We start from the raw sequence: 15,951 nt of genomic DNA on the forward strand, positions 1-15,951 counted from the left end.
AATCACCAATACAAACCTCCCGAAGAGGCCCAGGCTTGGCACCATTTTGCTGTCTGTTTATTTCAACTGTACAGAGAAGCTTAAACACCTGTGGAAAAACACGAAAGGCTTAGTTTTCTCTTAAGTTCATGTACTTTTTAGTGATAAATACACAGTATTTAACTTTATACACCTGATAAAAGGAAAATGCATAGTAGAAAGGGTCGGGAATGAAACAGAAGCATCGGGCATTGAATTGATCACAGAGTAGAAAAGTCTGCAGTCCCCAGAAACTTGGCCTCCAGCTGGAGAGGGGAACCAGCGTACCCTGAAACTTCCCTAGCACCTTGGAAGCAAGTGGAGGTCATGGTTCTTCCACTCGGCAACGTGAAGCTCCCCGCTGGAAGACAAGTGAGAGCGACAGGCCAGGCCTGTGTGTCCACCTGCACAGGCATTCTCCTTGTTCCAGAAAGGCTCTGAGGATGGAAGACCTGCCTCTCAGGAAAGGCCAGACCAGTAGGGAGAGGCCTCCGCAGCCCCAAGTGTCAACAAGGGGCTCAATAAGGCTTTCTGGGAGCCACTGGCAGCTGGTGGGATGGAAGGGGGAGGTGGAAAAGGGCAGAGGAAATGGGAAGTGGATGGAGGGTTTGTGCTTCCTTCGAGGCCACAAGTGCAGGCCACAGGTTGCTTACACCAAATTGGTCCCACAGATGAGCTAGCAATGGAAGAAATTATGGGCGTCCTCTTTGCCCACTGGAAGAGCTGCTCATAACAGCACCTCCTTTCCTGACAGAGCTGGCTTTTGAAAAATCAATGTGCTCCAAGAGTGGCAGCTCAAATGCTCTGTGTTTACAGCCATCTTGGCTTATCCTTTTCATGTGGGGCAGGTCCTTTCCACAGCTTTCTTTGGTGTTTCTTCATTAAAAGAAAAAAAAAAAGTCATCGATGTGGGTCTCCCCCACCCCACTGCCCCTACAGCTGGGTGCTGCCTGATTGCTGGCATTCCCTGGAAGAAATCTTAGATGGAAGGTTCCGTGGTGGGGAGAAATGGCATTGTCTGATGCAGCTGTGTAAACAAGAGAAGCCCTGCAGAAGCTCTAAGCACTGCTGCCCCCTGGGCCAGCCACCAGGCCAGGCCAGAGCCCACACAAGCAGGCTGGGCCTAAGACTAGGGACCCGCTGGCTTTAACCTCTGCAAGGTGCTTATTGCAAACTAACCAAGCCCCATCTGGTGCCAGAAGGGGTGGAGCTATTGAGTCCTCTCCCCATAAACATAAAGCCAGGAGGGCAAGAGGAAGTGCTGGGTTACAAAGACCCAGCAAGCAGGCCAGACGACCCTCTCTAGACTACCTGTCCTTTGCTCTTCAAAACCAGCATTCCCTAATTCTGAACTGCTTATAAGATAGCAAAACAAGTCTGGCTAAACTACAGTCAAGAGCTTAGGAACTATGGAAGCCAAGAAGGCCCAGGGCTCCATGAATGGGCTGGGCAGGGGCACGAGGCCTTGCCTTTGTCTGAGAAGTCCTCACACCACGGCTGATCAGATGGAAACAATGGGGAAGCAGAGTTTCCCGGTGCCGTCTTTCCCCAGCCCAGATTCCACCAAGCGCTGGAAAGCAGAGCTGGGAATCTCCCAGGGCCGAGTCCTTCCAGCTTTCCTCCCCCTCAACTTCACACTCCCCTACCTGTGGCTCTGGAAGGAGTCACACTTGAACCTCAACCAAACTTCCCAATATCAGTTGGAAGTCAAAAAGATGAACCCTTTCTTTCTGGACTTTTAGCTACAAAGGGGAACTTCCTGTGCCAAGCCCTGGTTTCCTCATACCCCAACGAGTGCTGTGGGTTTCAACAGTCTTCTCTAAAAGGGTGCCCCAAGGTTATTGTGTGGAGTCTAGGGAAGCTCAGATCCTCAGGATGATCATTTGTGTGTTGGTCCAGTGAAAGCATTTCCCACCTGGCCCTCCAGAAACTGGGTATTTCATTGACCACAACAATCAGCTAGGATTTAAAATGAAAACAAAACCTTAGCAGTCTTTAGAATATACAGGTTATGAACTAGCTAAGCTGCTAATATATATACAGGCGGGCATAGGTTTCATCGGCTCTAACTGATCACATGCCTGAAGCTCTGAAATATATCCTGGAAGCTCTAAATAGTTTCTGAACTACTGTGCTCTAGAGTTCACTCTAGTTAGAGACTTGAAAAATGTTTTTGTTTAATCTTAAGCCATGTAATGTACATGGAAGCATAGGATTTCACCCTGAAGTTTTCGTAATTTGACAAAGAGATTTACCAGAGCTCGGTCAACTATCTCAGAAACCTGCTTTGAGCAGCTGTCATGAGGAAACACGTTCAGTCTTTCAGGAGAAATGTTTCCCCACCACAGCTGCTGAATACCCTTCCAGGCTTGGAAAATCCCCTTCCAGAAGCACTTATTAAATTTCAAGCCCTTTCTGTTTTCCTGACTACAATTCTACCCATAAAAAATTTAAAAATCCTTCTTACAAATAAGTTGCATCAAAGCTCCCTGCAGCTACTGAGGGCCAGCCCTGCTCTGACTCCTTGAGACCACGGCTCTGGAAGGTGCCATGGTTTCCGGTTTGCAGTAGGAGCCACATCTAGCCCCCTACTCCCTCTCAAATGCAGCAACCACCTCCATGGCCTCAGACCGCCGGAGTTTTCTGCTCGCCTTTCCACAGTTGTCAAACCCCACACACAGTCACTTGGTATATCTGACGTGGTTCTGAAAATCACAATGAAGGATTTTTGGCATAAAAACGTTTTAAAAAGCAATTGTCCCAAAATGCACGTGGGTTTGGGTCTGCAACTCCTCACACCCGCCTGTCCAGCCAGCCAGCGGCCACGGTCGACGTCATGGAGTCAAGTCCTTTTTTTTTTTTTTTTGTCCCCTTTAAAACAACAAAGGAAAAAACAAATAACCAGAGATGACGATCGAGGCTCTACACACGTGCTGGGTTTCCGTAGGACATGCTGCTATGGAAACGCGGTGCAGCAGCCCCCCAGAGGCGACGCGGCGCGCATGCGAGGTCGAGCGATCCAGGCAGCTACTCGGGCTCCATGGCCTCCTCCGGCCGCAGTGGATGCATGCGTGCGGGGGAGCCGGGGGCGGGGGCCCAGCAACTTTCCACGCAGGGACTGCCTCTCACAAGAGCACTTCCTCCTCCCCCACGGGGGGCGGGTCGGTGCCCTGGAGGTTGTCTTCGCTGCCTTGCTTCCTGCTCACCGAACAGAAAACCAACATTAAGACTCTGAGAAATGCCAGCGAGGCCTTGAGCCAGCTGCTCCCACATCTGGGCCCCCTGCCCAAGTGGGCCGTCGCGCACCCCCTGGAACGTGATCTACGTAACCCAGTCTTTGAGATCCTCTCCCCTTTTCCTTGCTCACATAAATTTTTCAAAGGAGACTTTGCACCCAGCCCCTCTGTAAATGAAAGACCAGCATCATTTGCCAAAAATAGCAAGGAACCGTACAACAGTTCCAAAACTATGTAACACCAAAATTCACTGCACAAATCCCAAGTAGAAGGCACCCCCCACCCCACGGCGCCTGTCATACCAGGTTTTTAGGTACTTCGATCCCCCACTTAGGCTATGAGCTCTTACAGGGAAGGGACTGTGACGCTTGTCCTCAGTCACCAGATGTTGAGTTCCTTGTGTGTGGGGGTGATCAGAGCCTCCCCTGCCTGGCCTGGCACACAGCTGGCCCTCAAGAAAGGGCTGATGACAACTGCTCCAGGGATCCTCCCGCCTCAGCCCTCCTGCAGCCAGCCCTGAGGGAGGAGCACCTCAGACAGAAGAGGAGGCCCCTTCCTTCTTGGAAGTGGGAGGAGGAGAGCCCTTGTTTCCCTGAAGAGCTCAGGCTACAGCCACCGGTGTGACAGCGTGGACGGTGTGACAGGTGCGAGGGGAATCCCCGAGCCTATCCCCTCACCACCATCACACAGCTCCCCTGTTCTTAGGGAGGCCACTGGGCATGCCACATGGGTTACTGTCTGTCCTTCCCCCACAACAATCCATGTCCCCTGTCCAGGAGGGAGACTGTCCTTACACAAGGGAAAGGAAGCGTGATGTCTGGCTCCCTATGTTTCTGATGGAGAATGTGGGTAAGGTCCCTGGGGAGGGGGGCGCTGTAACTAGACGTTAGGTCAGGCCCTCAGTCTCTGCCCTCGCAGTTGCCTGTTGGTAGGGGCTGGGTCTCATTGCAGACGGCAGGCAGGCCTCCAGTCCAAGACCCCCAGTGCCTGAATCAGCTCTGTGAGCTCCCATGACCAAGGCATCCCACCTGCTGGGGGCTGAGGGCAGGGGATCCCAGGTGAAGAAAGGAAGGGGCAGCATAGCCCTTTGGGGCCAGTCTCCATCTGCTGGTGTCTTGCAATTTTGATCTCATTGAAACGAAGGCTGGGCGCAGTGGCTCATGCCTGTAATCCCAGTACTTTGGGAGGCTGAGGCAGGCGGATCACCTGAGGTCAGGAGTTCAAGACCAGCCTGGCCAACATGGTGAAACCCCCATCTCTACTGAAAAAATACAGAAATTAGCTGGGCATGGTGGCACATGTCTGTAATCCCAGCTACTCAGGAAGCTGAGGCAGGAGAATCGCTTGAGCCTAGGAGGCAGAGGTTGCAGTGAGCCGAGATCACACCACTATACTCCAACACTCCAACCTGGGCAACAGTGCAAGACCCTGTCTCAAAAAAAAAAAAAAAGAAAGAAAGAAAATAGGAAAGAAACCAACAGCAGACTTGCTCACAGACAGGAGGCAGCCCCAGTTTGGCAGACCCTAAAATGGAGATTGAGAGGAGGAAGGCCGAGGAAAGGCCAGCCCGCTGGGTTTCCACTCCATCATCCGTGAGGCTCACACCCAAGGCTGGGCTGCCCAGGCGTCTGTCTGGGCACAAGCTGGGGACTGTGTCTGCCTTCTGAGACTGCTGAAGACTGGTTCTGAAGGACTGCCATTTTCCCTGCTCTATGCTGGAGGGCAAGGTTTCTCTCAAAAGCATAAATAATTCCCAAACAGGTGTCCCTCCTAGATTACCATATAAGCCCTGACTCCCACGGGATGGGTGGCCAATCCATTTCTTTTTCTTTTCTTTTTTTTTTTTTTTTTTTTTTTGAGACGGAGTCTCGCTCTGTCGCCCAGGCTGGAGTGCTGTGGCGCAATCTCGGCTCACTGCAAGCTCCGCCTCCCGGGTTCACGCCATTCTCCTGCCTCAGCCTCCCGAGTAGCTGGGACTACAGGCGCCCACCACCACACCTGGCTAATTTTTTTGTATTTTTAGTAGAGACGGGGTTTCACTGTGTTAGCAGGATGGTCTCGATCTCCTGACCTCGTCATTCGCCTGCCTTGGCCTCCCAAAGCGCTGGGATTACAGGCGTGAGCCACCGCGCCCAGCCTTTTTTTTTGAGACAGATTTTTGCTCTTGTTGCCCAGGCTGGAGTTCAATGACGTGATCTCAGCTCACCACAACCTCCACCTCCTGGGTTCAAGTGATTCTCCTGCCTCACCTCCCGAGTAGCTGGGACTACAAGTGTGCGCCACCATGCCCAGCTAATATTTGTATTTTTAGTAGAGATGGGGTTTCACCATATTGGCCAGGCTGGTCTCAAACTCCTGACCTCATGATCCACCTGCCTCGGCCTCCCAAAGTGCTGGGATTACAGGCGTGAGCCACTGCATCCAGCCTGCTGGTCAATCCATTTCATCTCGTAAGCCAACTCCTAACACTTGTACACAAATGTTCATAGCATCAGTCTTCATTCGATAGCCAAAAGGTGGAGACAAGTCCATCCACAGAGGAATGGATGAACAAAGTGAGGTGCATCCAAACAATGGAATATTATTTGGCCATGAAAAGGAATGAAGCACTAATACATGTAGAGCATGGATGAACCTTGAAAACATGATGCTGAGAGAAAGAAGCCAGACACAGAAGGCCACGTAGTGTATGACGCCATTTATACGAAACGTCCAGAATAGGCAAATCCATACCTATTCTGAGTGGTTACTGGGGTGGGGGAGTTGGATGGGGACAGCTAAGGAGTGTAGGGTGTCTTCTTGGGCTGATGAAAATGTCGTAAAGTTGATGGTGGTAATGGCTGCAGAAGTCTGTATTAGAAACCACTGAATCATACACTTCCCATGGGTGAATTACATGGCATGTGAATTGTACCTCAATAAAGCTATTTTTAAGAAACAGAAGTGACTGCCTGGAGCTCCCACCAAGTCAGGTGGCCACGATGTGCTCAGTGGGAAGGGCAGTGGGGTCCCCACCCACCACAGCACCTGCAGCAGGGGTGCCCAGCAGGTTCTCCCAGTCTCATAAGGACACACAAAGCCTCATCTGTCCTGGGAGGTTCTGGTCACCTGGGCTGGCTATGTGTATGAAGGAAGGGTGGCTGACAGCAAGAAGGTCTGCATCCACTTGGGTGAGGGAACTCTTACGTTACTTTGCAACAGGCGGGAAGGGGACTTATTTTCTAGGTCTAAACACATCAAAGAAAGAGAAGTGGAGGCTGGAGAGCCCCTAGCGAAGAGCCACACAGTGCAGCATGCCTGACCTATGTGCTGACCATGCGGACTCGGGGGGGCACCCATGGGCCCCGTGACAGAGCTTCAACACCATTGACGTGCACTGAGAAGACATGGGTGCCACACAGGATCTTCAGACCTGGGTGCATTCTCAGGCATTCCAGCTGGAGCGCCATGCACCCGCAGCCCCAGCCCACATGCATGACCCACCATTGGGTCCAAGCCCCCGAGGCCCCTCATTCTAATACTGGGTCTGGAGGCCCGCGGTGAGCCGGGCCACAGCAGCCCAGGCTGGAAGGAGCATCTGCCCGGGTGGGGATGCCCCCGTGCTCTGCAGCTGCCCACCCGCCCCCCTCAGGCCCCAGCAGAGGCTACGGCACAGGCAGGCGGGCGTTACCTTGAGCTCAGACAGGGACTCACATTCCCTGGTTGGTTTTTTGCTGGAATCACCAGAGGGAGGGAAAAGGGAAGTGAGAAGGGACCCTTGGGATCCACGGGATGCCCGTTCCCCCACCCTGAGACACTCAGACCCCAAACACCAGCTTCATAGAGCTGGAGCCAGGGTGGCGTTGACAGCAGATGAGTAGACACCTCTCTGCATGGACACACAGGGTCCTGGAGTGAGACCACACTGCTCGCCCAGCACAGAGCCTCAAACCTCCCCAACAGGCACTCACGGTCCCGGGCCACAAAAGTGCTTTTCTTCTGACTGATCAAGAGCCCCCCAGCTACAGTGCAAGTCCCCGAGAAAGGTAAACTTCAGGTGGATTAGCTGTCAGCAAAAGGAGGTGGGCTGAGCCCAGGTTGGGGTGCTGACTGTCCCAGTGCACCAGGTGGGTTTCATCTGAGTCTCTCCAGATGGCACCACTTCAGGGAGGACCTGTGCAGAGTGGTCTGGGCAGGGCTGCCCCAAGCCTAGCCTCCAGCCACCACTCCCCCACCCAAGAAGGCAGGCGGCCACTCACGTGAGCAAGTTTCCAGGCGCTGACAGTGAGCGTTCCTCCCGCCGGCTGCCCTCGAATGGGTTTCCAAAGGAGCGTTTACGTATCATGGTCTTCACCAGGATCTGAAGAGGGAGAAAAGAGGAGGTGGCAGGCAACTGCTTGGCCATGTGGGGGCGATTCTGGGCAACATCCTCCCTCTTCCTTCTCCCCAGCCCCTGCCAGCTCCCAGGGCTGGTGACCGATGGCAGACTTTGAGAGAAACTGGGCAGCACCACCCCGCAACCAACCCCCGCCGAAAGAATCCTCTGGGAAAAGGTGCTGTCCTGCACCACACCCTCAGCCACTGCTCAGCGTCTCTCCCAGGCCTCCCTGCTTTCTACCTCCCTCCCTCCCATCCCTTCCAAAACCCAGATCTGGTCCCCTCACTCCCTGACTCAGCATCCCCACCCAGAGGGGTCTGGAACTTGGCCTGTGGTCAGCCAGAGAGCCCCGGAAAGTTCTGGAGCAAGGACGTGAACCAGTCATTCTTGGTGATGCTCTTGGCTGCCATTTCCCATGAAGGGAATGGCCTGCAGGCCCCATAAGAGTCACTGGGCCCCTCACCCCACCCCAACCAGGACACGGTGCCCCTTCAAGCTGTTTTGGGAATTCACAGAGCTTCTGACTTTTTAAGCATTTGCTGCTAACAAGAAAAATAAGTGTTTAAGAAACACTGATTTACCAAAAGATGCAAACACCCAAATGCCCATCAACTGAAGAAGATAAACTCAAAGCGGTCTGTCTGTGCAATGGAACATGATTCAGCCATAAGGAGTGAAGCACTGATCCATGCTACAACACGAACGGACCTGAAAACCTTCTCCTACGTCAAAGTAGCCAGGCCCGAAAGGCCTCAGAGTGTAGGATTCCACCAGAATACACAAATCTATAGACACAGAGGGCAGGTGAGTGGGTGCCAGGGCTGGGGGGAGGTGAATGGAGAGTCATTGCTGATGGGCGGGGGTGTGAAGTAATGAAAATGTTCAGAACTATTGAGGAGATAATTGCATGTCACTGTGAATGTCCCAAATGTCACTGAATTGCTCACTTTAATTTTATGTTATGTGAATTCTACCTCAATTTAAAAGAAGGAGCGGGCGGGGGGGCCGGGCACGGTGGCTCATGCTTGTAATACCAGCACTTTGGGAGGCTGAGGCAGGTGGATCACCTGAGGTCAGGAGTTTGAGACCAGCCTGGCCAGCATGGAGAAACCCCGTCTCCACTAAAAATACAAAAATTAGCTGGGCATGGTGGTAGGCACCTGTCATCCCAGCTACACGGGAGGCTGAGGCAGAAGAATTGCTTGAACCTGGGAGGCGGAGGTTGCAGTGAGCCAAGACCACACCACCGCACTCCAGCCTGGGCAACGAGAGCAAAACTCAATCTCAAAAAAAAAAAGAGAGAGAATGAAGGCCTCTTCCCCTACTGAGGTTCTTACAGTCACTGGGACATGCCAGCCCCTCTTTCCTCTGCGTCTGAGCAGATGTCACTCCCCAGGTGAGCCCACCCTGCCGCCTCCCCTGTGGCCTTGTCAACCCAGAGCAGGAGCTCCTCCTCTGTGAAGCCCCCAGCCCTTGCATCTCTCTGCACTGGCCTCTGATCACACAGGAGGCTGATTCTTCCCAGGTCCATCTTTCTTATAAGGCCAGGAGCCCCTCCCCCAGCCCCCCAGCCCCCCACCCCCGAGAGCAGGCACTGGGCTAAGCTCATCTTTGACACCTGTGCCTGGCACACACTGGCTGCTCCGTGAGTGTTTGCTAAATGATGAACACATGCAGGGGGCCTGGACCTTGCCATCTTGTCCCAAGTCAGACCACTTCCCAGTATCTACCCGCCCATCCCTGCTCCAGCTGCCCTGGTTCAAACCCTGATTCAAACCCATGCTCTTGGAGTAAAGATGTAAAACCTCGCCACACCCTCCCTCCACCTTCCTTGCCCTGCTTCAGTGGCCCCACCCAGTGTGTTAGCCCGTCCGCCCTCTCTCGGCGGAGTTAACACCCTACCATCCTCTCGGTGTCTACCCACTTCTTCCCAGTGGGTCCAAGTGTGCCTCCATTAGGGGCATGTCCTGCGGTCCCTCTACTGCACTGTACATACATTTGTTGGTTTGACCAGTATCTGCCTCTCAAGCATGGCAGAGGCCATGGGGCTTTTGTTCATCACTCCACCCAGCCCCTGCTCCCAGCACAGGCCTGAGAAACCACTCAGTGTTCAACAACTGTTTCCGGAATAATGAATGCCTACTCCAGACCTCCAGGGCCAGACGCTTTCTCCCAAGAACCCGTCCCTGAGATCCGGGAAGGAAAGGGAGGGCAACTGATTCAGGACTGAGAACCTCCTGAGCCTGGAACACAGTAACCCATGGTGGGTGCACAGTCCGACGCCAGCTGTCTCCTCGTCTACGGGCACAAGGGGTGGCTGAGGAAGGGTGAGTGGGTGTGGGTGGGTCTTCAACAGTGAAGGTCATGCACAGCCCCAGGTGGGGAAAGAGTGGAGGAAGATGTGGATGGATGCCCCAGCCAGGGCTCAGCTTTGGGAGGAGGAGAGAGGAAGTGTGTGGGGAAGCAGAGAAGAGAGGTGCAAAGCTGGAGGAGCAGGAGCAGCATCTGGGCTCCTACAGGGGCAATCCTTCACAGCTGCACCTTCTGTGCCTTTCCAGCCAGTCTCAAGGGTCCCTCCCAGAGCCCAGGGGCCCGCCGGCCCACTGGGACTACTGCTGGCCAACTGCAACCAGGCCTTTCGAGGTGGCTGTGGTGGGACAACCTGCTGGTCTCTGTCCCCAAGCCTGCTGCCTGGAACCTGGATCCCTGGGACTCTTGGTCTCCCTCTTGGAGCTAACTGCCCTCCTGGACAGTGACTTGGTCAGTGGCGATTCCCAGAGCCTCCAAGGTTAGGCCTGAGGACTCTACATTCTGGCTCCTTCTTCCTGGGTCAGGATCCAAATTCAAGGCCATAAAAGGGGACCTACTTGCTCCTAAGCAATTCTCACTCTCAGGAGATGGGCAGAACTTTCTGAGTGTGTGCGTGGAAGTCCCTGCCCCTACCCCTGGTGGCTGCCCACACAGCAGACATGAGATATGCTACGCCATCCACCCTGGAGCCTACAATTCCAGCTAGGCGGGAATCCTGGCTTAGAGACCTGGGCTCCAGCTCCCAACCCTTGCCCCTGCCTGGTACTTCTCCTAGTTCCTCTCCCCTGATGAGCTCTGAAAGCAGGAATTCCAGAAGGATAATCTTCCCCTTCCTATGGTAACATGGAACCTGGCTCAGAAGATGCAGGGGTCACCTGGCCTGATACATGACCAAGGCCCAGAGGCCAGCAGCTGTGGATTAGGGGCGGCCCCCGGACATCTGACTCCCGGGCACCCGCCTGTGTCCGGCCTGTCCTGGCCAGGCCCCACCTCAGGCTCCTGGGTCCCTGCTCTGGGTCAGGGGTCCATCCACCTTACCACGGTTGCCAAGCTGGGAATGTGTTTGACTGAGTTCTCGACCTCCTCTTCGGTCACTTCGACCAGCGTGCAGTTCTCATCCTCCGACGGCAACGGCTCCGCCCCATGCCTCGTGACCCAGGGGTGCAGCTTCAACGAACGACAGGAGGGGTGAGGGGCAGGTGTGGCTGGCTACCGGGGGGCCCTGCCAGCGAGCGGAGCCACGAGGGCATGCAGGAGGGAGAGGCGAGGGCCTGTGGTCAGGCATGCAAAACAGCTGGCGAGCAGAGGGCAGGGGTGAGCAAAGGGGCGGAAACGTGAAGACGGAGAGACAGGACGGGAGGAGCTACAAGGCTGAAATGGGAGTGGGGCGATTCTCCATCTGGCCCCGGGTCTTGGCCGAAGTGATGGGAATTTGGCATCTGCCTTGCCTGGCTGCCCAAGGAGCATCCATCACTCCTCAGCCACAATCCCTGACACCTGGTAGGCTCAGTGCACAGCAGGCAGCATTCTCCCCATCTCACAGCAGGAGAGAGAGGCTTGGAGGCATGGTGGGACCAGCTGGCAGGACAGGATCAGGAGAGGACCCAGGCAGGGGTCTGCCCCCTGGGGTCCAAGCCCCAATCCATGACTTTTTGGGCTGCCTTCTGTTAAGACCTTCAAATGCCAGTTAGCTAGCTGCCTAGGAAGTCCCAGGGCAAATCTCTAGATTTCCTAGAGGGCCAGATATATGTGTGTGGCATTAGTGGAGATGTGTAGGGGAATACACTTTCCTAAAAGTGCTTTCTGCAAGAGGGTGGGATTCAGCAGGCTGGGGAGGTCGAATTGCTCATTAATTTCCTCCCATCCTCACTGCAGTTTCTCAAAGGGACTGGCCTTTGGAAAGGACCTGAGCTCTGGGAGCAGGGTGTGGAGCACGGAGGCCCCATGCTGGTCTGCAGAGGGTGGATCCCATCAGCCCACGCCAATCAGAGCAAGTGCAGGCTGGCGGGTCATAGATCCCACTCCCACAGTCACAGTGCACACAACGACCAAATCTTCCTCCCCAGCCCTCAACAGCCCCCAGCAGCTCAGAGGCCCTGGGGCATAGGAGAACAGCGGTGCCAAGGAGGGTGTGGTGCTGTGGACACAAGGGTGTGGGGTCTGGCTGAGGCAGGGCTGAGCCAAACAATTCCAAGCACGGGGCACAGGCTGAGCCAAGGGTACCTTGATTTCCGGCACCACGATCCTCGACTCGGGGTTCTTGTCCAGCATACGGGTGATCAGGTCCTTCAAGTCCTCAGCTATGTCGGGCCTGGGGATGGAGAGGCATCAGGGTGGCAGACACGGGACCGCCAAGAACTCGGACAGGAGAGATGCGGGACGGCGGGAGATACTCACTGGTCTGGAAATTCCAGGGCCTGACTCTTGATCTTACTGTGTAAACACATGATCCGCTCGTCCATGAATGGGCACTGCAAAGAGGCCAGGGACAGAGTGGCAGTCAATGGTGGCCACATCTGCCCTTCGAGGGCCACCTGTGCTGTGCCACTTCACATAGGATACAGCAGAGAAATCAACAATCGCGGCCCAGGCTAGGGGGCAAGCAGTTCCCATTCTCCCCGAGAATGGCCCAGACACAGGGGTGTGGGGCCTGGCCGACGCAGGGCGGAGCCAGGAATGGCCCTCTCGAAGGGCTAGGGCCTTTCCCAAGCACACTGCAGCCTCCCTCTGTAGCTGGGCCTCAGTTTACCTACTTACACCAAAGCAAACCCTGCTCGTCACCCACTTGCCAGGTGAACAACAGGAACAAGAAGAATAACACAAAAGACTTTGTGGCAGCAGCAGTGATTTTCAAGGGCTTAGCCTGGATCGCGCCACGCCCTACCCTGAGGTTTTCATTCACTGTTCCGCGTCCCTGGAATGTTCTTCTCACCAACATCTACGTGGCTTGGTCTCTCCCACCATGCAGGTGTCTGACTAAAGCTCTCCTTCTCAGGGAGGCCTTCCTGAAGCCCTGTCTAAAACAGACAACCCCCAATGCCGCCACCGCCCACATCACTCCTCATCATAGCACTTATCCCTGACGTTATCGTACAGATTTGTTTATTGTTTAATCCCTCCCACGGGAACGTTAGCTCCAAGAAGGCAGGGATTTCTGTCTGTCTTGCTCACTGCGGACTCTCCGTGCCTAGGCACGTTCCTGCACAAAGTAAGGGCTCAATAAATATCTGCTGAATTAATGGATACTTGAATTATTTCTGTCAATCCTCTCAGAAGTCATCAGAAATAATAAGTAGTATTCTCATTTTACAGAAGAGAAAAACAGAAGTTCAGAGAAATAACGTGTCCCAGGAAGTACAAAGAGGGATTTAAGCCTAGATTCAGCTGACTCTGAAGCCTATTTTTGCACCACCTTCTGGGTGACAAATCGATGCTTTCACCCAGCTGAGGGCCTGACTCAAGAGTAGCTTGGTCATGTGTGCTGGAAAAGGAATCTTTACACGGGACACTGAAAATGTTGGAGAAGGTGGCAGAGAGGTACCTGAACCACCCCTGTCTAAGGAAAACGATTTCATTAAGAGCAGTGACTTGAGCTCTAGCTAATCACTGCCTTCTAAGGCATTTGGAAGGAAGAGTGGAGATGGTGATAACTTACTCTGAAATCCATTAAGAAACCAGATGGACTGAGGGATGGGTAAGGAATGAACAGACAAGCACAGGAAAAGGTTAATATAGCAGAATCCAGGTGGTGGGTATGTGGGTGTTCACTGGACAGTTCTTCCAGCTTTGCTACATGATTGAAAAATTTTCTAATCAAATATTGAGAGGCAATCGGTATAAACTCCTTTACTTCTTCATGGGACCAGTTTCTTAGGCTTTCCTCAATAAGAACACAAGCTCAGGAACGGGAAAAATCTACGTTTTTATTGCTCACATAATCAAACTGAACTTCAGAGTTAAAACGAGAAGGCCAGGCATGGTGGCTCACACGTGTAATCCCAAATCCCAGCACTCTGGGAGGCCCAGGCTGGCAGATCATCTGAGGTCAGGAGTTTGAGACCAGTCTGGCCAACATGGCAAAACACTATCTCTACAAAAATACAAAAATTAGCCAGGTGTGGTGGCTGGCATCTGTAGTCCCAGCTACTCAGGAGGCTGAGGCAGGAGAATGGCTTGAACCCGGGAGGCGGAGGTTGCAGTGAGCCGAGATCGCACCACTACACTCCAGCCTGGGTGACAGAGCAAGACTCCATCTCAAAAAAAAAAAAAAAAAAAAAAAAAAAATAGAGAGAGAAGCCCCCAGATATCAATAATAACAAAATAACAACAACAGAAAAGCCCAAACAGCACTCCCTAAATCAATAATGGTAAACAGCTTTTAACTTCCATTCCAATGCTACCCCTCTGACAAAAGCTTCTAGGAATACCCTGATGGAAAGAACATCAGAACAGCATCAGGCTCAGGAGGAACGAGCACAGTTATTGATTAGTGATGTCTGCCTTGGGCTCAGAAATGGGTGAGGTGGCAGAACTGCTGTCCTTGCCCTAAATTTATCAACTATTTATTTATTTATTTATTTATTTATTTTTTGAGACGGAGTCTCGCTCTGTCGCCCAGGCTGGAGTGCAGTGGCGCGATCTCGGCTCACTGCAAGCTCCGCCTCCCGAGTTCACGCCATTCTCCTGCCTCAGCCTCCCGAGTAGCTGGGACTACAGGTGCCCGCTACCAGGCCCGGCTAATTTTTTGTATTTTTAGTAGAGACGGGGTTTCACCGTGTTAGCCAGGATGGTCTCGATCTCCTGACCTCGTGATCCGCCCGCCTCGGCCTCCCAAAGTGCTGGGATTACAGGCGTGAGCCACCGCGCCCAGCCGATTTATCAACTATTTATAAACTCTAGAGCCTCTGCCAATCCTTCTGTTTTAACAGATCATTTTTTCATAGATATGATCATGACATACATACACATGTATATTTAGGAAGGCATCCTTTTTCACATTGAGATCTAGGTGTAGAAATAAAATAACTCTTCTCATTTTATTTTTTGAGACGGAGTCTCGCTCTTGTTGCCCAGGCTGGAATACAATGGTGCAATCTCAGCTCACTGCAAGCTCCGCCTCCTGGGTTCAGGCGATTCTCCTGCTTCAGCCTCCTGAGTAGCTGGGACTATAGGCATGCGCCATCACGCCCGGCTAATTTTTTGTATTTTTAGTAAAGACGGGGCTTCACCATGTTGGCCAAGCTGGTCTCCAACTCCTAACCTCAGGTGATCCGCCTGCCTCGGCCTCCCAAAGTGCTGGGTTTACAGGCGTGAACCACCATGCCCAGCCTAAAATAACTCTTAAATAAGTAAGTACTGTCTCCCCACAAGGGTGACTATTAACCCAGGGGCCACCCAGCAGTACTGAGGGGACAGACACCCCACCCTCTTACCTGGCCAAAGACAAAGCAGTATAGTGTCACGCCCATGGCCCAAACATCCAAGGCCTGCAAGAAAAAGAGCTTAGTGTGAGGGCACAAGGGGCGGTCCAGCCTCCAACCCTCCAGCTTTCCTTCGGGGAACCACCTCTTGACTTTCAGCCCTTGGAGTTGGGGCGGGACCAATCTTGTCTCCTAGGCTCTGGGGCAGGCACAGGATCCAGGCCAGGCCAATGAGAGCATCACTACCCCCAGCCACAGTGATTGGTTCAAGCATGGGCACATGACCCATGTTGGGCCAATCAGAGCCAACCCCAGGGTTTTCACAGGCGCTATTCAGAATGAGGAATGCTCTTGCCACTGAGGTTGGCAAATGATAGAAAGTAACCTGGTCCCTGGGTGCCTGACCCACCTGTGGAGGAAACCAAATAAGAAAAACAACTGAAAGATGGCGAGAGATGGTTTCTGTTTGAGTCCCTGGATCTAGCCAAGCCTGAAGCCTACCCCTCAGTATCTTGATCCAGTGGATTCACTGTTTAAGCCTGTGTGCGTTGGGTTTCTGCTGCTTACAATCCAGAAGACACTAACACAGGCAGAACTCTGTGGCTGAGGC

General features: G+C 53.3%; 1 protein-coding gene across 17 annotated transcripts in view; it reads right to left on the reverse strand.

Annotated features, from left to right (window-relative positions):
* CAMKK2 (calcium/calmodulin dependent protein kinase kinase 2) overlaps positions 1-15,951 on the reverse strand; it is a 66,878-nt gene that overhangs the window by 6,312 nt on the left and 44,615 nt on the right. For 2 of the 17 annotated variants that reach the window (XM_016924397.4, XM_016924396.4), the window contains exons 11-17: positions 15,354-15,407; positions 12,319-12,392; positions 12,145-12,232; positions 10,960-11,088; positions 7,493-7,593; positions 6,925-6,967; positions 17-88 (exon numbers count right to left, since the gene is read on the reverse strand). In XM_016924397.4, the coding sequence (XP_016779886.1) occupies positions 17-88; positions 6,925-6,967; positions 7,493-7,593; positions 10,960-11,088; positions 12,145-12,232; positions 12,319-12,392; positions 15,354-15,407 (561 nt within the window). Of the gene's footprint in view, positions 1-16; positions 3,217-5,937; positions 6,482-6,924; positions 6,968-7,492; positions 7,594-10,959; positions 11,216-12,144; positions 12,233-12,318; positions 12,393-15,353; positions 15,408-15,951 lie in introns of those variants that run through there. The other 15 variants (XM_016924399.4, XM_016924398.4, XM_016924403.4 and 12 more) reach the window with 11 other exon arrangements.

This window comes from Pan troglodytes, chromosome 10 (assembly GCF_028858775.2).
Source record: "Pan troglodytes isolate AG18354 chromosome 10, NHGRI_mPanTro3-v2.0_pri, whole genome shotgun sequence".
Taxonomy (NCBI): domain Eukaryota; kingdom Metazoa; phylum Chordata; class Mammalia; order Primates; family Hominidae; genus Pan; species Pan troglodytes.